The 23738-nt window shown below is 39.6% G+C and overlaps 1 protein-coding gene across 2 annotated transcripts in view; it reads right to left on the bottom strand.

Annotated features, from left to right (window-relative positions):
• Nucleotides 1-1275: 1275 nt before the first annotated feature.
• Nucleotides 1276-23738, bottom strand: part of ZFPM2 (zinc finger protein, FOG family member 2) — a 479524-nt gene continuing 457061 nt past the window's right edge. For both annotated transcript variants that reach the window (XM_081258034.1, XM_081258035.1), the window contains 3 exons: nt 10796-11002; nt 7282-7506; nt 1276-4685 (listed from right to left, as the gene is read on the bottom strand). In XM_081258034.1, coding sequence (XP_081114160.1) covers nt 2194-4685; nt 7282-7506; nt 10796-11002 — 2924 coding nt within the window. In that variant the 3' untranslated portion in view covers nt 1276-2193. The remainder of the gene's footprint in view (nt 4686-7281; nt 7507-10795; nt 11003-23738) is intronic.

Raw genomic sequence — 23738 nt, 5'->3', positions numbered from 1 at the left:
TTGCCACAACTAGAGAAAGCCCTCGCACAGAAACGAAGACCCAACACAGCAAAAATAAATAATTAAATTAATAAACTCCCACCCCCAACATCTTCTTTAAAAAACAAAACAAAACAGTGCATCACAACCTACTTGCAAACAGTGTGTCTTAACCACAGGTAACTGCCTTTCCAGATCGGGGGCGTTTCTCAAACTGCAGTAGACTGCATCTGTCTTGATGGGCAACAGGTGCCATCTTGACTACTGAATCACATGTCAACATCTCTGGGTGGCTCATTAGATCCTCTATGATCTAACCAACATTATCTGCTCTCTACTCTCCCTCAACATGCAAACCCTCAGAATGAACAAATGAGATGTGTGAAAACTAGTGTCTTCTACAAATTGCCAGCATGAAGTCTGTGCATCTTTATTCACCAGTCACTTTACCATACCACTCTGCTGCTCCTCAAAATGCAAACCTCTCTCTGGTAAACTCCATCTAAAAGTTGGCTGCGGGACTTCCCTGGTGGCGCAGTGGCTGAGAGTCTGCCTGCCAATGCAGGGGACATGGGTTCGATTCCCTGGTCCGGGAAGATGCCACATGCCGCACAGCAGCTGGGCCCGTGTGCCACAACTACTAATCCTGAGCTCTAGAACCCTCGAGCCACAACTACTGAGCCCACTCGCCTAGAGCCTGTGCTCCGCAACAAGAGAAGCCACCGCAATGAAAAGACTGCGCACCGCAACAAAGAATAGCACCTGTTCAATGCAACTAGAGAAAGCCGGCGCGCAGCAACGAAGACCCAATGCAACCAGAAATAAATAAATAAAAATTAAAGAAAAGAAAATAAAAAATAAAAGTTGGGTGCACTTGATCATCTTTGGTGCCAATTCTTATGGTAGACTTTGTAAGCCTTTCAGACATTCATGAAATTGTTCTTTTTTTGTGTGCTACAGTTGGGGGTGGGTAGAGAACAGAGAGATAGTGCTTATTTTACAGATTCATAATGAAGAACTTTTCTAGTTCCAGAGCCTGGAGTTTCCGGTTCATTTTAATAAAATAAGTTATAGTAACTGTTTTGTCATCATGTTACTACAGCTATCCAGTACTGTTTTGAACCTATTCTTGTTACAAAGGACGGGTATATAGGTTTTCCCGTGTATTTAAAAAAAAAAGTATGCCAAACTTCTCCAACAATCTGGAATTTTATTCCATCCATATACATGCATAGTAACAACATCTGTTGAGAAATTATTTCTATCAGAAGTAGAACATTATCTTGATCACCAGGTGCAGTATTGCTACTCTTATATTTAAATAGATCTTATATATGAATTAAATTCATACTTGCAGCATTGAGTTTAGGGTTTCGATTTAGACTGTGCCTTTCAAAAGATAAAACCGATGAATACTACCTCATTACTTACAATACTGCTTCCAGTAATTTTGTTCATTCTTATAAAGTATTGCATTTAACAGCAAAGTTTAAAAATTGAGACAGAGCTGCATCAGCGAAAGAAAATACAAGTACTATACAAGAAAAAAACTGGCATCTTCATTTAACATACCTGTTTAAGATTAAGAAAATGGACAGAAACATACGGCTACATACAAATGCAAAGCCTAGTTACTAAGAGACTGTATCTGCTAAAATATAAAGTGCAAACGGAGCCTGATTATCCAAGAATTGAAATCTTAAGGCGAACTTATAGCACGTGTATTTAGAACATCTTTGCAAGTTATATTTTAGCATATACATATATCCGCAACAGCATATAAGAAGAAATCAAGATACACAAGTGCTTTGGAAGCTATTTCTAAAATGCTTTTCTGTATTGTTTGTGACTATTTTCTTTAAAAGCTACTATACAGTGCAAACCAGATATGCTACACAATAACTATACAATAACATTACAAATGACTTTAATATAAAGTTTTTAAATAAAAAATAACATAACCACAGCTATGAATACTGCTGGTAAAATAAATTAATTTTTTTGGAAAATGGCACCAATAATACACTTTACTAATGGACTGTAATGAAATTACACCTTAAGTCTTCAACTCAGCCATAATGAATTGTCTCCTGATTGCCCAGATGTAATTCAAACAGCTTTTTTTTTTCTTTTTCTTTTTTTTTTCTGTACTGGGTAGAACAACATACTAAACACTGGTACCAAAGGTGAGTGATGTTTATTTATTTTGTGATTTCATTTGACATGTTCTGCTGCATGTGATGAGCAATAAAACTTCTTGTGAGTTATAAAGTTTGAGAGGTTGTTGAACTGGATGTCACACAGCCGGCAATATTTCCCACTGGTTGGAGCCTGGGTGGAGCCATTCACACCTTTAGCTATACTAGACAACTGGTCCTCTGTGGAGGGAATTCCTGGGGAGACGTTCTCGTTCGTGGCTAATGGGTTCTCCGAGATCCAGGAGGGAGATTTGCGGCTGTCTTCATGCTGAGGATTCTGGGCAATGTTCTCTTGCTGTGGGTTGGCGGCAGGGCGCTCGTCTTGCTTCAGTCCACCATTCACTATGACCATGCCTCGATTTTTGGGCAACAAGGGCAGGGAATCTTTCTTCGGCACAGTGCACCCATTGGAAGAAGCCTGGCTTTTGGGAGATTCATTTTCCGCGTTTGTGCTTTGGTCCACGTCAGCGTTATGGATGACCAGAGAACCAGAAATATAATCACTTGGCTTTATTCCATAATAAGGAGAGAGCTGGTCGGCCCCTTTTGCCTTCTTTATTGCTCCAGGGTACAGGCATTGTGGAAGAAACAAATGTTTGTTTTCTTCTTTTGTCGCAATGAGCTGAGCGGCTTCACTGAAGACTTTCAGGCCCTGCAGAGTTGCTAAGTGGGATGAAAATAAGTTTCCGTTGGGGGAAGGCTGCTTCAGATTCCCATTTTTCTCACATTTGATGATGCTTCTTTCATAGCTGACATCGGGGCTGTTTCGTTCGCTTTCTGGATTCGGAAACACTTTGCTGTCGAGCGGAGCCAGGTCATTACGCTGATGTGCAGTGACCGGGCAGAAATTCTGCTTGTGGGCCAGGTAGTTTTCTACCTTGTTGAAACTGATCTTGCACACAGTGCACTCGTGGTAGTCCAGCAGCCTTTTGGGAGATGCAGTCGTCCGCTCAGACTGGGATAAACACTTTTTGCTGAGATCTATGGGCACGTCCATCTCTAGGCAGGAAACACTGGAATGAGTAGTGTCACATTTGGAAACCGGAACACACTTGTTAATCGTGAGGGACGTTTCCAAGTGCTTTGAGACAATTCCTGGAAAGATATCACATCTTGGATGGTAGCACTCTCCCAGCCCTTCCGTGGGTTCTTGAGTGGAGGTACAAGGATTGCTGAGGTTGGCTACGTCGAGAAATCGCTGTTGGACTAGCGGAGGCCTTTGCTCCTGTTCAGGAAGACACATCTCATACATCTTCCTGCGCTTGCGCGTACGCATGGTTCTCTGCACAGCAGGCACTTTGTTGGAAGCTGACCTCTTGAGCGGAGGGTCATGGCGTGTAGCACAGTAATACTGTTTGTGGACCATGTATGTTTCGTGCCGGCTGAAAGTAATGTTGCAAGCTTCACAGGTAGTCTTATTTGGGTCACTTTCCCCATCCACTAAGGGGGCACTGGGATTTTTCACATCAACAGGTTTTCCATTAATTTTATCATCATTGCTGTTGGGGGTGGAGAGCTTCTTAGCTTGAATGGAAAAGTCCTTGTCGTGGCCCTTCCCATTTGGCCCAATTAAATCTAAAACAGTGGAAGAATTGATGCAGGGGGTTTGAAGAAGTGGATTCTCAGGATCAGCAGAATGAACGGCTGGATTGAGAAGGTTTATGGAGGTTTGGCCAGTGTTGGGACTCACGGCCTCAGGCATCTTTTCTGAAACACCAGGGAACTCCGGGGACTTGGCCATCTGCTGCCATCGGCTGCTGCAGTAATGTTTTTTGTGCACTAGATAATTATCCAAATTATTGAATGTTATGTTACACTCAAAACAGGTAGCCCCTTTGGGCATCAAGGGGCTGTAAATGACGGGAGGGTAGCTACTACTTCCGTGCCTCAGTCGCCGATGTACCAGTTCAGACATCTTGGCTAAGATCTCTGAAGCTTGAGGGACCATTGTGATATCCTGGGGAAAAGCAAACTGAGATAGAAAGGGTCCCACGGGGAAAGAAGGCCCAATATTAGGCTGAACTGGAGATGAGGCCAGTCTTGGACTAGAGGGCTCAGACTTTATTTTCGTGTAAGAAAAGCTTTGTTTATTTGTTGCAGACTGAATTTCGGGTCTCTGGTTAGTGAGAAAGAGCTGAGTCTTTTTCTCACACTTGTCCAGCTCCGTGTCAGAGCTCGCATCTTTAGTCTGCATGGCCTTTTGGCTCTGGGGGAGTTCACTTCTGGTCAGCAAGTCTGTGGCTGTCTGTAAGCTGTCTTCGGTTCCACTTGGAGAGTGTTCCATGTCACTTTCTCTGGGCAGTTTGCTGCCAGGGACATGGAGCTCCTGGTGCTGCAATAACTCCCTCTGAGTCTGGAAGCCGAAGTGGCAGTGATTGCATCGGAAGGCAGCTTGAGTGAGATGGGAGAACAGGTGTTGGTGAAAGTTGATCACAGAATCAGCAGTGTAGCTACAGACGGTGCATTTTAGACTAGCACCAGGGGGGAGGAATTCTTCCATTTTCACTCCTGGAGGAACATACAAAATCAGAATACTGAGAACCACACATATTGGTTTTCTAATGATATGAGCCGTTACTAATGACCTCATGTGTTCAACACAGCAGAAACGAACTGAAATCTTTCAGAATCTTATTTGTGATAGTTTATTTTTTCTTGTGACATCCTTCACCATATATGATGATAATAACAGCCCTTTATGGTTTCCAAAGCACTTTCATGAATATTATTGCATTGTAGTGTGATAGGCATCACTGTTTCAATTTTACAGGTCGGGAAACACATGCAAGGAGGCTAAAGGAATTGATTATGGTAATAAAGCTATTCAGTGATGGAGCCATGACTAAACATCAGATTTTATAATTTCGAATCCAATAACCTTCTTACCACAGCATTATGCTCTACATTAGGAAGAAGCAGGCATTAGTTAAGAGTTGATAGTGACAACCTATGTGCAAATCAAATAAATCTTAGTGCATTTAGTGTACCAGATTAGGTCTTTATTCAAAAGAATCCAAATAGAAACCATTTTCTAAAGTAATTAATAACCTACTAATTTATCTTTGGTACAAATTTAGAATTTTATTCATTGGTTTTGCTGAACATGGTTTATCTCTATCTAGGGCTGATATTAGTACCAGTACACTAATGTAGTCATTTAGGACCGACATCCATGCTGATTGATCATGGCCTGTTTTTAGTCAGTTATTAAATATTTTGAATATCACCACTGACTGGTGGGTAAGGCTCATTGCAATACTGTGATTTATAAGGAATATGTATTTGGTCATTCTGATGAGTAAAATCTATTTCTCATATATATTTGGTCTTTATCCTTGGTTCCCAGCTCACAGCTTCTAAAACTCTTGGAATTTCCTGCTATAAGAGTGATAAAGGTGTCTTTGTTATGTTACTGAGGTGACTTTTGGAAAGCCCTTAGGTAACCTAAGGATGGGTGGTTGTTAGGAGAAGCAACCTTGTGATTACAGGGGTTGGAACTTTCATTCTTCCCCTCCTCCACTTCTGGGAAGAGGGGCTAGAGATTAAGTTCAATTGCCAATGGCCAATAACTTAATCAATCCTGCCTATGTAATGAAGCCTCCATAAAACCCCCCAAAAAACAGAGTTCAGAGAGCATCTCAGTTGGGAAACATGTGGAGATTTGGGGAGAGTGGCAGGCTCTGAGAGCACTTGGAAGCACCTTGCCTGTTCCTCAAACCTAGCCCTATGCACCTCATCCATCTGGCTGTTCCTGAGTTATATCCTTTTATAATAAACCAGTATCTGGTGAACAAATGGGTTTTCTGAGTTCTGGGAGACACTCTAGCAAAGCAGTCAAACCAAGGGGGTGTCTTGGCGACCTCTGATTTATAGCCGACTGGTCAGAAGCACAAACGACTAAAGTCTGAATTGGGGTGGCGGTGGGGGAGTCACTCTTGTAGGACTGACCCCTTAATCTGGGGAATTTAATGCTCTCTCTGCAGAGTGTCAGAGAGTGGAGTTGCATTGCAAGACACTCAGTTGGTGTCTGAAGAATTACTTGGTTGGGGGGACCCCTTCCCCTATGAATTGGAATCAGGATATGGATACTTTTACTTACTAAGGTCAACTCTTGTTCCCATTTGTTGGCATATGGTTAAATCAGGCTTGGTTCCGCCTCTCTGCCCTCTAGACTTAAATGAGAATTGTCTTTTATATTTATAAGATGAAAATATGGCAGAGAGATAGAGATAAAAGGGGACTTCTTTTATTTGTCTCCTTTTCTCCTTGGCTAATCCAATACTCATTTTCCTATTGAGCTGGGAAGATCCCTCTATCTCTATTTTTGTTTTGTGCGTGACTTTACACTCACCATGTGAGACAACCAACCTGTTTCTGCTTCCCCTGCTTTATCACCTACATAAAGACAGCTCTTTGTAGGGAGAAGGAAGAGAATAAGTAGAAAGGAAATGGCTTATTTTTATAGGTGCAGAGACAAAAGCTTGCACTGTACTAGAGCACTGGAGGTTGGAGTTAGTTTTTTTTAAACTGAGCACCTATTTCCATTTTTAATTATTCAACCCAAGCATAAAGTCACCCAGAGGTGACTTACAAGTTTCATATTCTAGGTGCTGAATAACTATGATTCCCAAACCTTGGTTTGCCCTATCCAAGAATGTTCAAAGAAATATCTAAAATTAATATAATTCTGTACATTTGATTCATTTCAGTTGTTTTTAAAATATAGGAATTAGAATACTATGTATGATACTGACAACAATTGGGCATACAATTCCAAAATAAATGGGAATAGTTGCCACCTTGCTCTTAAGAGCAGGCTTAAAAAAGAAAAGAAAAGAAACTTGTTTTTCAGCCTAATTACTTTAGTTGAGAAAAAACTAGAATGATTTAGCCTGTAAACTGAGCACTGTAAGTCGTGAGAAAATAATTCAGACCCAAGTCCTTTGAATAGAGTATACTTGTACCTGACAAAAGATAATAACCAGCTGGTCCAACAACTTTAATTTTGATTTTATAGATAGATAGAGATGTATGAATGTACGTATATATGTAGAGAAAGAATAGGGTCTCCTGGAGTAGAAGAAGAAACAAGAGAGGCACTCACCACTGTGTGAGTTCAGGTGCATTTCTAGAGCTCGGGCATTTGAAAAGCTCTTGGTGCATTGTGGGAAGGGGCACATACTGGAAATCTGAGGAGTGCTGTCTTCGTTTTCCTCTGACACTGGAGCAGCTTCTCTTTGTCTCCCACTGCAGTAGTACATCAAATGGGCTTGCAGATTCCGCTCACTCCGATACCAGATGCCACAGGACTTGCAAGGGAATATATCCTCTGCAGGCAGAAACACAGGGACATGTTAGCTGCTGCCCACTTGGAGCCAACCATGGGTAAAGCAGCATTTGGTTCAATTTTTCTCAGAGTCTGCTCCCAGGTTACGAATTAGGCAATCAGACAGTGGCTAGTGCAGTCTTGGGTGTTGTTCCACAGTACAGGGCTATTTTTAAAGAAATGTTCCACTTAATGCAGTTTACCTTCCCACAGACTCTTTAGAAAGTGGTACTCTAGGAGAATCCCCACATAAAGCAAAAGAGATTAATCCTAAATTGTTTATATTGTATTTATAGTTTAGAAAAATAGGCATTTATAAATAGCAATGTGAATTGGTTTATCTGCTTGATTAAAAGGTAAGGGATCTAATGGCTGAACTAAAGTTAGCCTTGACACCAACTCCTGACATCATTGGTCTATTTAATAAATTAATTACAGAGTACCTCCTTAGTGCCAGATCTATGCTGAGTTGGGTGTAAAACAAAATGAGAGACCAAACAGCTGTTGTTAAGGAGCTTAGATCTCTTGGGGCTGGTTAACAAGTGGTTAGTTCATTACATTAGAGTGTGATGACCACACACACAGTGATGGAGGTATCTGACAGGGGCTTCGGACATGGAAGAGAGACACTAGGCTGGGGAGAGAACTGGAGGGAGGATGAAGTCAGAGAAGGATTTAGAGGGAAGATGATGACATGCCTTAGCTGCATTGTGAAGGGGGAAATTAAGCTAGTCAGGTGGAGAAGAGGATTGTGTCCTCCTGATCAAGGGATCAGCTATGGGAGCCTGAGAGAGGGACTGGGTGGAGGCTGGGAGGCTATTCTGTAATCTCAGACAAGGGGCTGGGAGAGATGAGGTTGTAGAAGTCAGGGTCGGACTACCAAAGGCCCTGTCTGCTTTTTTAAGTTTAGATTTCTATCTCAATGATTATAGAAAATGACTGAATCATTTCAAGCAATAGACTGACAGAATCAGCTATGATATAATCCTAACAGTGGAGTTTTGAAGGTAGTGAATTTGGAAGGAAGACTTATGACTGGTAGGAGACAACTGCAGTAATCTAAGGGAAATATGACAGAATTTAAATTGTAGCTAATAGTCATGTACTATTTGTTAAGTCATGCTATAATATGTATGATATGTATTTCTCATGTATTCATTCATGGAAAATTTCTCTCTCTGTGTTTTCCCCTCATTCATTAATAGGTGAAGAATGTGAGGCTGAGTAACTTGCCATTATCATGCAACTGGGTGAACTGGGATTGGAAAACCCTGGTGTAAACACTCTTCCATAATGCCTCAATGAAAGGGGGACAGAAAGAATTAAAGTTATACTGAGGAAGCAAGCAGAACTGACTGGAAGTGGTGACCACTATTTTGCAATTAGATGTTAGAGCAGAAGGTAAGGTTTCTCCTTGGTGCCTAGACCTCTTGTTAGCATTTCTGTGTTAAGTGATGTTTTCATTCATCTCTACAGGGAACAGAAGACAGACGGGTGATGAATTCCGGCTGGGGCACATATAGAGTGACTAAATCTGACACTGTATTGTGCAAACTTGGCACTTTTGTAGTGCCTCTGATCAGAGGGGTGGCAGATAACACTGTAAACTGGGATTAATCCAGGCACACTGGGGCATATGGTCACATTAGATATGTGGGAGTGGATATTTCTGTGAGAAAGAGAGAGGAACATTGCAAAGATGGCAAGAGAGGTCTGAAACTCGCCAGAAACAGCTGGACTTGTGATTTATAAACTGTTAATGTATAGTGAGTGGTGGAACACATGATAGTGAAGGAGTTGGCTTGGGAGATACTGTTGAAGGAGAGAAGGAGAAAGTTAAGGACCAAATTCTAGCGAATGAGAAGTAAGGACAGCAGATACAATACAGAATTTTAAAATACAATTTAATTACAAATTATATACTACTACTGTTTATTATTTAGCTCGTCCCACCCAAGTTTTAGTTACATTTATATTTTTCAGAGGGCCCAGTGTATCATAAAGCGTTCATTTTTCAGGATGACTTTAACTGATTAACTAATTTAAGAATGAGAACAAAGCCTGTATGCATCTATGGTTATATATTTGGGATTAATAGTTATCTTGCTATAGAAAGCAAACAGTGTATTCCTTCAAATATAACATTCATACACTGGAACATCACAATAATATAAGACACTCCTAGAATATGTGGTAACAAAATCATTTTGCCTCAGTTTCAAGTAGGGTCCATGTTATTTCAAGTTCCTCACTATCCAAATCAAACTAAAGATTCAGTAAACAAAATAACTACATTTACATTAAGGAAATTCAAAAATAGTAGCTTGGGTTGTGTACACTGAGTCCACTGGTTGGATGCAGAGTAATTCCAGATACAACTGAGAAGTTCCTCATTCTAAAGGATGCTATTACAGCAAGAACATAATTACTGTTGAATATATATGTATGTATATATAATATCAAGACATGATTGTAGTCTCTAGACTTCTGCATCATTCAAAGTCTCAGGGATTTTCAAGGACATTTTTGACTCAATGCAATGTTTCACCTGCCACTGGCTTTAGAATCTATTCTCCTCTTAAGATGTACTCATGTTTTCTCACAGAGCTAGATAAAAGCAGAGCAGAGTCTAGAATTCTGATCTTGGGACTCCTAGATTACTGATTTTATGTCAAGAAAATACAGACTAAATTCAATAGTCCTTTTAACAAACTTTAATCACAAAGGTATATTTGCCAGGGCACATTTTAAAATTCTCCATATAAAGTATTCTAAGATTGTAAGTATTTTTCTTTCTCTTCTCTTTATTTTTTTTTACATTAGCTGATGTCTTGATTTATCCAGCCTACATATCCCCTTCATTAGTGTATCTAATCAAATTTGATTTTGTGTCCTTTTTCTAATTTTATGTTTTAACTCTATGGCTTTTAATACCAAAATTATTCTACCATAGGAGCAACAATGAAAGCTGTTGGACCTCTTATAGCTAAATAGTCTTGAATGTTGTTTAGTTTAGAATGTCAGATTTTTCTGTGTGACATTCAGGAATCCAACCTGAAATGAATGAATTTAAGTTATTCCTTTTATACTCCCACGAGAAGCGAACACACACACACACACACACACACACACACACACACTTAAAATTGGAGAGAATATAAAATAAAATCATAACACTGGAGAAAAAAGTCTGTCCCTGGTTGCCTGTCAGTAGACATTATTTTTTTCTCTCCCATAAATACCCATCACCACTACAAAGCTATTATACTGGGCTATTGCACTCAGCACTTACTATTGACAATAGCTGTAGGCAAAATAGAAGCCATGGCAGCTTGCTGAGGGAGCAGCTGAATTGAGTCCAGCAGGCGCGCCGGGTACATCCCTTCTGTAAGAGTCATCTGACTGGCAGCTTGTAGCCTTGAGTCAAAATCCACCACAAAGGCAATTAGCTCTTCACCCTCAGAGATGGCCTTCGTAGTCGTGCACCAAAGCTGACCCCCTATTAAGAAGAAAAAAGAAAAAGAATTGACATAGAATGCTCTAGCCTGCTGTACATTGGATTGATGTCAATAGGACCTTCTCATGTTTTTCACATCAGTTTCTACGGGGTGGAGTGTTTGATCAAGACAACGGCTGTCCTCCTCTTCCCTTTGTTAACCTAAAACAATAAAACTGCCAGTTATTTTACCAGCGACACAAGTTTAATAGCAAGGAACTGCAATTCAGCACAGGTAGCTACGGTCAACCACATGAAAGTCTGGTGAAACAAAAGAGAGGAAACTCTTATAGAGAAGGGGAGGTTGGGTGGGGCCATTATAAACAAAAAGCTCATTGGAGGAAATTGAAAGTTCCAAATATAGTGGCTTTTCATTGGCTGAGTTTTTACATTCTTTCATTGGCTGAGCTGTTGTCAGGCGAGGAGAAATGCTTTCTTCCTTCAGCTGAGAGGTATTAAGTAGCGTCACTTCCTGATGGAGATGCAAAGTCCATCTCTTCCTGCTGGGATCTATACTGAAGTCAAGTAGTACATGCCAGCTCCCCCTTCTGACTTCCTACTCCATTTTAGTGCTGTTTCCCTTTATTAATTTTCGTACCTGCCTATGTGGAAAATTGTATTCCTTGCATCTAATGAACTGTTCAGTGACCAACAGTAGGAGAAGATTAATAACCAAGTATAGACATAATCTGTAGAGAGTTTTGTCAACTGTTTGCCTTCCAGTGCTTGACTTAATCATTAACCATGTTATTACATGTTATACTGCCTAAGAATAAGCATGGTAGGGATACAACCACAAAATTTATTTCAGGTGAAGCTTTGAAGTTACTCTTTATGTACTCTTTCTGTACCTTATGGAAGTAAGAAGTTATTTCTTTTTCTCTCTCTCCCCCAGATACTGGGGAATATATATATATGTGTGTGTGTATATATATATGAATGATACCTAAAACTACAAAGCAAATAAACAAAGTTCCTAAAATTTAGAAAATTAAAGTGAGATTCCAGTTAGCTTTACTCTCCTTATAAGTCTGCTGCCATTTCTTGGGGGGTGGGGTGGGGTGGTGAGCGCTGAGTGATCTTTACTTATATAATATTTCTTATAATGCAGCTTCTTTATCTCCTTTTACCCTGACTGAACTTCCTGAAAAGGAGATATGCCAAAGAGCCTTTTCAGAAAGGCTTATTTAAATAAAGATTTGTTTAAATGAAAAGAACACTCTCTTCAAACACTAAGATAGACTCTGGCTTGGTACTTCAAATGATCACGTGTGGTGCATTAAAAAGAAAATTAACTATGCAAGTACATCTTCTAATGTATTGGAATGCGATAGTGAATGCTCATTTATTTAACATGTTTAGACAGGCAAAGCACTTATATTTTGTTATCTGCACTCTCAGGCCTAGACATGTATCCTGTGCAGTTATGCCTGAAGTAGTATGGCATACTTGATATGTTATAAAGCTTTTTTTCCTCATTGTGTATATACTGCAAGGCTATATATTGTACTCATTAAGCAAGCAAAAATTGTACCCATTCTGATAAGTAATATTGCTCTGTTTATCTTTCGGCATAACTGCCTTTTCAACTGCACTTCATTTTTTTCCAGCCTGAAAGAGATCATAGTTTTTAAACAACTTGTGGTAAAACGCTGGTGGAAAAGATAACAACAGCATATGATAGGGCAGAGTTGCCTAGAAGATTCAGGACAACATTTTAGAGAAACCTTGGACAGTTAATTAAACCAGCTGATTAAATTTCAAAGGTAAGCAAACAAGACACCATCCATGACAATAAATGTGTGTGAAAAAATAAAGCTAAAATTACAGGCCTCAAATTTATATGAAAGTTTCCAAAGAAAACACAAATATTCTAAAAGACTAGAAAACAACCTTTTTTCACTTTCACTTTAATATATCTGAAAGCATACAAGTTTCCCAAAGTTGAAAAACAGATTCACCTTGGCATTGATGACTTCTTTACAAATATAGAAGCTAAGCGGCATCATCGTGGAATCTGATGAGCATTGAAAAGCGCTAAGTGGTGCTATTTCTCCTGGTGACGCTTCTTCCCCCTGGAAGGCTTCTGCATTTGGCTGTTCGGCCTTCTCTGATGTGCATACAGATCCAAACTACTTACAGCTGTAGACAAGGTAATCATTTGCACCTTATCTTTCCTCTGGGACACGGTTTATTAAGTGAGCCTGTGTAATAGAGAGGTGGGAGGGCAGAGGCAGGCACTGCAATTCAGGTTTTAGTTCCTCGCCTGGTTTTTTAGAGTCACTGGATTTCAGTGCTGAACTGAATAAGTTATATTACTGGTAATAGTTTTCCATTTTTTGATAAACTTACATTGTTGGTAAATCCAGCTATGGCTATGTTTTACAAAAGGAAAGTTTTGAATTCAGGTACCCAGAAGGAATCGATATTTTAGAGAAGGTAGCACTCGGCTAATCTTTATCACAGCAGTGAGCTCAACAGCAGGATGACTCCGAATACTTGTGCTCAGACTTTGAACCAAAAAGATCCAATCAATAAATAAAATTCACAAAATATTAAATGCAAATTAAAGTAAGTAAAAGATGGGCTTCTGTGGTGGCGCAGTGGTTAAGAATCTGTCTGCCAACGCAGGGGACGTGGGTTTGAGCCCTGGTCTGGGAAGATCCCACATGCCGTGGAGCAACTAAGACCATGTGCTGCAACTACTGAGCCTGTGCTCTAGGGCCCACAAGCCACAACTACTGAAGCCCTCACGCCTAGAGCCCGTGCTCTACAACGAGAAGCCACTGCAACGAGAAGCCCACGCACCACAATGAAGAGTAACCCCCTCTCTCTGCAACTAGAGAAAGCCCGCGCGCAGCAACAAAGACCCAACGCAGCCAAAAATAAATAAATAAAATAAATTTATTTTTTAAAATAAATAAATAAAAAATAAAGTAAGCAAAAAATGATTTTTCGACATTATTAAGCAGCCTGGCAGTGGTAACACATATCTGTTTTCAGATGTTTCATATTTTATCATCTTTATCATTTTATCTCATTTTATGGTTTCGTCAGAGCATATCCTTTTTTTTTTTTTTTTGTGGTACGCGGGCCTCTCACTGCTGTGGCCTCTCCCGTTGCGGAGCACAGGCTCTGGACACGCAGGCTCAGCGGCCATGGCTCACGGGCCTATAGCCGCTCAGCGGCATGTGGGATCTTCCCGGACTGGGGCACGAACCCATGTCCCCTGCATCGGCAGGCAGACTTTCAACCACTGCGCCACCAGGGAAGCCCAGAGCATATCCTTTTAAAAGGCTGAATTAGACTGAAAATGTACTGTGCAGGTTTGATGAAGAAGTCAATTGTCTTAGGATTTAGTTTTTCAAGTCGTTCATTCATCAGCTATTCATTGAACTCTCCACTGTGTGCCAGGCTGCGTGCTATGGTTTCATGCACAACTTCACATACAACCTGAATGCACACATATAAACAAATTATAATACCACATGGTGGTGCCATCCCCTAGTACTAAAGAAATGTGAGAGCGGTGAGTAACTGAGACTTCTTGGGGGAATCAGGCAAGCCACCCAATGTGACATTTTTATTGACTCAAGAAGAGTAGAAGTAAAATAGCAGAAGTGTGTGTAGGGAGGACCTGGCAGGTACATCGTTACTAGCAGATAGAAGAGCGTGTGTGTGAGTGCAGGATTATGGAAGGGCCTGCCTGGCCCTCAGAGCTGAAGCTTGGGGTCTGAGGGAGAAAGAGGTGGATTATGGGCAGTGGTGTGCCAGAGCCAGCCTGTTCTGGATCACAGGGCAGAATGTTCAGTTGTCAGGAATTCTGTGTGCTGGTTGATGTCACGTGGGTAACTTGAAATCAGCTATGGTGAGAGTTGTAGAATTTGCCGTCAGAAACCATCAAGCACTACAGATCAGGGCTTCCTCCCACAGAAAGTTTAGAGCAGGGTGAGAGTTTTGATGTAACATAAAAACAGTTGTGTCTGGCTCATGGTGGAGAGACGGTCTATATATTTATTTGAGTGAATGAATGATCTGAGCTTCCCCCCGACCCCCTGCCAGAATATAGATCTCAGGGTCTTGAGGAGAGTAAACTGAAGGGGTAGGAAATGTTACCTCAAGGGCTATTAGGAGGCTGTTGTAGCAGCTCAGTTGTGAGAAGTGTAAATTGTAGGGGAGAAAAGTGCTAATTCAAGAGACATAGCTGACAGAGGACTGGGGTGATTTCCTGAGATGCGTAAAAGAAACTCTTGAAAATGACACAGAGGTTTCTGGTTTGCAAAACCAGCTGACGGTAGTTCCTTTAACAAGGCAGTAAAGCTGGTATATTATGAAGTGGTATTATACAGACAGTAACAGATAATTGGTATTAATTAGGAATAATTTCTTTGGGTCCGATAGGCTAGGGGGGTTATGTATTTCATCTGTTTTAATCCTATCAATCATTCTGTGAGGTGAGTGATAGTTTCCTCATTTAAGAGTTGAGGAAATTGAATCTTGGAGAAGTTAGCTAACGTGCCCAAAGCTATACACATAGCAGAATCACTGGCGGAATCATGATTTAGACTTCTGGCTGTCCAACTACAAAGCCCAAGTGTGCATGTGTATTTTATGTATGTGTATGTATATGCATGGGAGTACTGAATTTGGCTTTGAAAATGTAGAGTCTGAGGTACCTGAGAGGCTTTTTGGTGGGTGTATCCAGGAGGCAGTTGGACCTTGGAGGAAAATACGGCTGGAGAAAAAAAAATGTTTTGGAAGTCATCAACACATTCTAAATAGCTGGGGATGCTCTTTGCATTGATGTGGTAATGCAGGAAGACTACAGCATGGAAAGAGAAAGAACAAAGATTGAAACGTGGAGAATCTCAACATTTAAGATGTGGGTAGAGGAGATGCAATCATTTAAAGACATAGGAAACATATACTTGGAAAGGTTAGAGGGGAACCAAGAGAATGGTGCCATAAAAGTCAAGGATTGGTTCTTGGAAACAGCTTGGCTGAGTTCTTTTGATGTGAATTTAGAGCATACAACTTGAGGGAGTCATTTATAGGGAGAGATATCCCAAGTATTATAACATAGTTTCAATTACTGATTCAAAAAAACTATTCTAAATGTGGCTGCTAGTGAGGATGTAATCCCGTCTGGAGGAAGTACACCAGCACCAGCCTGCTGGGATGCAGATCTTGGCTCTGCCTCTTGCTAACTGTGTGACTTTGAACTTATCACCTAAGCATTCTATCAGTTTCCTCAGCCTTGAAAATGGGGATGGTGATAGTAGTATTGAACTCATGGTATTATCATGAGGATTAAATAAGCAAATATATGTGTGAAAGCTTAAGAACAGCACCTGCCATAGTAAGTGCTATATAACTGCTAACCATTATCCTTTTGGTTTGGTCTGGTTGGGGCTATTTTTCTCATTTCTCACTGCCCTGCTAAATCGAAGAAAAGAAATCTCACCAGAAAGAAAACATAAACCTACTAATTCAATGAGCACACGTATCTATGCTTCACTGGAGAGAGCTAACTCATTTTGGAAAAATGATTAAGGCTGCATCATTTGTGGATCACATACCGATCTTGACCAGTTAGAAGCAGATACAGTTTCTAGCAATCTACATGGGGCTGAGGAGACAGGAGAACCCATTTCTTACCCTACCATTTTTAGAGCTAGGGTAAACACAGCCAACTCTAATTTACAATTCAATGGAAGGTAGTAGTATTCATCTTGATTAAGAAGCAATCTGAGTGCATGAAAATGATAAATCCTGTTGATATTTAGCTTTTTTGGTGTCTTCACTGATTGACCGCGTGTTCAACGGAAACAAATCACAGGGTATTACATTTGGCTTTAAAATGAGAGCACCACAATCAAAAAAAAAAAAAAATCAAAAAACAAACAACCCCCCCAAACCAAAAACACGCAAAGAAAACAAACCCAAAACCCCAAACAAACAAACAAAACCACCAGAAAACAAGGACTGGCAAGGAGGTAGAGAAGTTAGAACCTTGTGCACTGCTGGCGAGAGTATAAAATGGTAGTGTTGCTCTGGAAAAGAGCATGATGGTTCCTCAAAAGATTAAAAATAGAATTACCTATGATCCAGCAATTCCACTTCTGGGTATATACTCAAAAGAATTGAAAGCAGAGTCTCAAAGAGATATTTGCACACCCATGTTCAGAGCAGCATTATTAAAAACACCTAAAACATGGAAGCAACCCAACTGTCCACTGAGAGAAGGATGGATAAGCAAAATGTGGTGTACACACACACACACACACACACACACACACTGGAATATATATATGTATATATATACACACAATAGAATATATGTGTGTGTGTGTATATATATATATATATATATAAAATGGAATATTTTACAGCCTTAAAAAGAAAGGAAATTCTGACAATGCTACAACATAGATGAACTTTGAGGACCTTATTATAAGTGAAATAAGCCACTCACAAATAGACAAATACTGTATGATTCCACTTATATGAAGTACTCAGGGTATTCAAAGTCACAGAGACAGAAAGTAGGATGGTGGTTGCCAGGGGCTAAGGGCAGGGGGGAGTGGGGAGTGATTGTTTCATGGGTATAGTTTCAGTTTTGCAAGATGAAAAGAGTTCTGGAGATGGACGGTGGTAATGGTTGTACAATAATGTTAATGTACTTAATGCCACTGAATTGTATACTTAAAAATGGTTAATACATTTTGTTATATATATATATATATATATATACACACACACACACATATATATATACGTGTATATACACACACACACACACATATATATATATATATATATATATATATACGCACCACAATTAAAAAGTTGGAAGAAAAATGAGAGTACTATTTTTTTTTTCACTAAAAAACATTCACTAGAATATTTGTACAAGTTTTTAGTTACAGCTAAGGACAGGAATATAACTTTTATTAAGTGCTTTTCATATGAGATGGATTTAAAAAAAACCCAAACAGCTGAGGTCTTCTCTCAGTTTTCCTAACGAAGTTACTTTAACAAAGTAATACTTGAAAACTAAGATTTTAGGGGAATGAAGCTGCCGCTGAGATGGAGTTTACTTTCTTTGACCGCATTAACTATTTTCATTTGAATGAATGAATTTCTTCACACAGTAATTCAAGAGCAAATGATCTTTGTCTAAGGGATTATATGCTAATAACGAAGCATTGCTGGCACCCCAAATCACTGAAAATTTATTTGTCCTCAGTGGAAAGATGAACTAGAAAAAGTGTGTGCCTGTGGGTGAGAAACTTTAGTTCTAGTCCTGACTTGATTATTGGTTACTGTGTGAACTTGGAGAACTGCTTTACCTACATCATATAACATGACAACCTTAGGCTAGATACCACTAGATTATTATCATCAAGTTGTGAGCAACTTTTTTGCTTCTATGACCAAAGTGCTAATAATAGGAATAACCTCAGATTTATTAAGCACCTACTATCTGCTCTGCACTGACACTCTGCTAAGTGCTTTGCATCCATTATCTTAATATCTCCCAAGAAAGCAGTGAGGTGGCTTTTATTTGTTCCATTTTACTGTGAGATCATGAAGCTGGAAGTGTACATAAACTGTTCAAGATCACATAGCTAAAGTGGACCTGGAGGGAGAGAAGGAGATATGGGAGATGGGATTTGAACAAAGCAGTTTGGCTCTAGATTCTGAATGAAAAACTGGGTGTCCCAAGTCACAGCGCCATCTGATGTTCACTAAGTAACTGCCTTGGTACCTACCTTGATTACTCAGTTTGAGTAATTAGCACTGCTATCTCTCTGAATCAGAAATGACACGTAGGTGTCCAGTTTTCCCAGCACCACTTATTGAAGAGGCTGTCTTTGCTCCACTGTATATTCTGGTCTCCTTTTTCATAGATTAGGTGACCAGAGGTGTGTGGGTTTATCTCTGGACTTTCTATCCTGTTCCATTGATCTATATTTCTGTTTTTGTGCCAGTACCATACTGTCTTGATGTCTGTAGCCCTGTAGTATAGTCTGAAGCCAAGAAGCCTAATTCCTCCAGCTCTTTTTTTTTTCTCAAGATTGCTTTTGCTATTCGAGGTCTTTTGTGTTTCCCTGAAAACTGTAAAATTTTTTGTTCTAGTTCTGTGAAAAATGCCATTGGTAATTTGATAGGGATTACATTGAATCTGTAGATTGCTATAGTCATTTTTACAATATTGATTCTTCCAATCCAAGAACATGGTATATCTCTCCATCTGTTTGTATCATCTTTGATTTCTTTCATCAGTATGGTTCACTTTATGAAACAGTGTTAAGAAGATTTACGCAGTGATAAGACATAGCTTTAAAATGCATAGCCACAGTGTGGAGAATAATGTAAATCTTTGTGGTGTGGAAGTAATGCCAGGTTATCTTCTAACATGACTAATAGCTTACACTTAGAAAGCACTTACTACGTGCCAAGTACTATTCTAAACGTTCCACACCTATTAAATATGGATGTAGCATTTGTCCAAGTTTAGCTGGACACTAAAACGGCATCACAATCCTTTATAACCATGACTGCACAGTAGATTCACCTGGGAGCTTTTTTTTTTTTAATTAATTAATTTTATTTTTGGCTGTGTTGGGTCTTCATTGCTGCGAGCGAGCTTTCTCTAGTTGCGGTGAGCACGCTTCTCATCGCGGTGGCTTCTCTTGTTGCAGAGCACGGGCTCTAGGCACACGGGCTTCAGTAGTTGTGGCTCGCAGGCTCTAGAGCACAGGCTCAGTAGTTGTAGCGCACGGGCTTAGTTGCTCCGCAGCATGTGGGATCTTCCCGGACCAGGGCTCGAACCCATGTCCTCTGCGTTGGCAGGCGGATTCTTAACCACTGCGTCACCAGGGAAGCCCACACCTGGGAGCTATCAATCAACGCTGGTTTCTGGGTCCTACCCCAGATCAATCAAATCAAAATCACTGGGAGTGCAGTTTGGGCTTCACTATTTTTTAGAAGCTCCCCAAAAGGCTTCATATGCCTCTAGAGTTAAGGGTCATTGGCATAAGGGTAAACTATCTGTAGTTTGTATAGGGTAGAGAGAGTGAAACTCTATGGACAAAAAGGTCTCTTTTGATAATCAAATATTTCATAGACTTGTTCAAACAACTCAGTAGAGAGACGTCCACTCCGAAACTCAGAAAATGACAACTGAAAATAGCTTTGAATAATATTTGAAGAATGTGGGCATGATGAGTGAAAAGGTGTAGAAAGGTGGGTAAAGGATGTAATGACTTAGCCTCATCCTTCAACTGAATAAACCAGTTAGGAATTTAGTAAATTTGTGAATTGTATTCGGTTTTACAATGTTTAATTCTTTATTATTTTGAAGGTGTGTAACTTATTATTAGAAATGAACAATAACATTTCAAAAAACTGAAAGATAATATTGTGTAAACCAGAGCAAAAAAAAAATCACATTTCTACTGCATGGGCATGAAGTCTTTATCAAATGACATCAGGCACTGAAGCAGCTATCTGATACCTTCCTCAAGTCTACCAAATGCAAAGGTTATTTTAGGATTCTCTCTTTGCCTCTTGGGCTGCAAACATAGTCACTCTCCCCAGGCTCCACACCCACACACCACTCCCTTCACATATAAAGGGCAAATACATTCAAGGTTCCATAGAAAGTAATAACCTCAAAGACCTTGACGTTCTTGAAAAAACATGTACTTGCTGTTCTAAGTAATGTTTATGATCAAAGTTCTTGTACAAACAGATATGGTTCCTAACAGGAAGCTTATAAATTTTTCTCATAATTGCTGTCAAAACTGCAGTGAAGTGTACTACAAGTTTTGATAATAAAGAATAAAGTCACAGTTCAAAGTTGATTACATTTTGGAAATTCACGCTCCTCTTACTAGACGCAGTAGCCTTAAGTATCTCCCCATCCTGCCAAATTTTTCACTTGCACTTTTTATTATTTATGAAATCAGTGTCTGTACAATGTCATGCAGACCTCTGCTGATAAACTCTAATTAAGATTAAGACAAGCCTTTTGGAAAGGATCCCATCATTAGCAAACATGATAAACACAAAAATACTCCCTACTTGTCAACCAGGAGCAATTCAGTAACCTAACAGTATTATCTGTTGCTAGGTTACAGAGCTGACAAAGCTTCAATTATATTGTTCGGCCATACCTATAGAGTTCTGTATAAGCAAAATGTATCCAGTATAAAAGCATTTAACTTCGTCCATGCTATCTGCAATTCATGCTTCCTTACAATGGTAAAAAATCAGGTTAATAATTATATAGCACGCTGAAAAATCTTCTCCATGTGTTACGTCTATACATGTTTCTTTCTAATTTATCTGTGTGATTGATAGACGCCTGCTTTGTAAAAATAAGGAAATACAAGCAACGTGAAGCTGTAAACCTTGAGCACAACTACATCTGGGCTCATCAAGATACGGACCTAAGCTCAGCATAAAGATATACAGCAAATTGAACCAATTAAATCACATTTAGATTTTGTATTACTCTGCCTCAATATGTACAAGGATAAGGAGCCTCAAGCGAATAGATAGGGATACCAGTTTGAAAGTTTAAGCTCAAAAAAAAAACCAAACGCATACACACTCACCTAACAATACAAAAGGAAATAGGTGGTTTTCAATACTAATTTTTTTTTTTTTTTCGGTACGCGGGCCCCTCACTGTTGTGGCCTCTCCTGTTGCGGAGCACAGGCTCCGGACGCGCAGGCTCAGCAGCCATGGCTCACGGGCCCAGCCGCTCTGCGGCACGTGGGATCCTCCGGAACCGGGGCACGAACCCGCGTCCCCTGCATCGGCAGGAGGACTCTTAACCACTGCGCCACCAGGGAACGCCAATACTAATTTATTCTAATGGCTTTTCTAAGGATATTTTAAAAGTTGAAGTTAGTAACTTTTACTACATAGCATTAAGTCATTAAGTCTTATTTCTCTTTATTAGACTGGCAACACTAGGGGGAAAAAAATCAATGAAAACAGCCTCTAAAAATACAGACATTTGACAGGGGACAAACAAAGAAAAGAGCCATGTGTGTAAAAAGAGAAAGTCTATGTGAATCAGACCTTTGAGATTTTTACCATGGGTGATTTTTTTTGTGATTTTCATGGAAATTTGGAGAAAAGTTAACTGCTTATAAAGGAACCAGCATTTTAAAGTAGCTTTGGCATAAAATGTTATATACTAAATTGTTAACAGCAGTTTGATTTCTTAAGATGTACAGTGATATTTCTGCATTAATCTAAAAGCCTATTTCCTTCACATGTGTAAAATACAAGAAGAAGATGGTCAATTGATCAGAGTTCAATTAATCAAGATTACATATTGGTCTATAGAGTAAACCATGATATCTCTTAGGCACACTAAGGTAAATTAAAGCCGTTCTCTGGGGGAATAAATGGGCTGTTTCACACACACACACACACACACTCACTCACACTCATACACACAGACATTGTTTCTGGAGTTGGAGGAAACAAGAATACTTATTTGTTCTGTCATTAACTTCTTTTTTTTTTTTTTACCTAAATAATTTGAAAATCCAACATCATGCCCACTTATGAAATTTAGTTTCTTCACAGCTGGGAAGGGATTGGGCAGAATAATTCCCTAAAAGCTAAATAACTGTCCCATTGCAACATTGCAGGTGTTACCACCTAGATCTCAGGGTGCGGATGTTCACACAGTACCTATATCTATATGTAGCCACATTGTTTACTAGCAATTTTATAATGAATTCCAATCCAATACTGTTGAAATTCTTGACAGTGGAGTAGTGCAAGGAACAGAACTTGTAAATTATGTGTGCCCCTTCTCTGCAAACCGCTGTGGAGGTTTCTTTGTGCATTGGCAAATACAGTAGGAATAGGAGGTATTGTGTGGGTCCTCCTGCACAGCACCTGATAAAAGAATAAAGAGCTGTGACATATTCTTAAAACAATAGAGGAATTAAAGGGAAACAATGGGCCAGCTGCTTCATTAATACAATCAAAAGGGAGCCCAGCACAGAGGAGTCCAGATAATTAAGCACTACTCTTTTAGACCTCCTTTCTAGAATAAAATTGCTTAAAAATGTATTAACTACTTCATAGTTGTTAGAGAGATCTCTGCACTTGTTTACTTAGAGTTGATTAATGCTTTTTTTCCGTATGCAGCAACATGCCAACTCATAGTTTACAACAGTTTTTGAATAAAATAGAGTGAGAATAATTGATAAAGATCTGCACAATACACAGCAATAAATCAAAAGCATTTTACAAAAGGTCTTTCCTGTTTTTAAATAATCTTTAACATTTTTCATTTGTACTTATAGGCAATGCAGGGCATTTCAGGGCATTTAACTTTCCCATGCTGGCTTTCCTGACATCTTTTTATAGAACATCCTAGCAGTTCCTGGGAGAAGGAGGAAAAAAATCAGACTTGACCAGCAACTTTAGAGTGTGCCTTTGGTTTTTTGGCCAAAGAAGAGAATGGATTAAAAAAAAAAAATTCTTTGCCTTTTCCAGTCAAGAGGGTTGGACGCGCGGCAGAATTACTTGCCGAATGCACTCTGCATCCTTCATTAAGTTGATTACAGAAAACAAAAAAGCAACTTTTTATGCTCTTTATGTTAAATCAGTTTACAATTTAAGATATCAAGGCTTTTCATTCTTCATCTCTTCTGTAGGCAGCCTTTCCTCTGATGTCAACAGAACATTTAATTGC

The sequence above is a fragment of the Mesoplodon bidens genome (assembly GCF_964165515.1).
Source record: "Mesoplodon bidens genome assembly, chromosome: 16".
Lineage (NCBI taxonomy): Eukaryota > Metazoa > Chordata > Mammalia > Artiodactyla > Ziphiidae > Mesoplodon > Mesoplodon bidens.
This window is presented reverse-complemented; position numbering and strand designations above follow the sequence as displayed.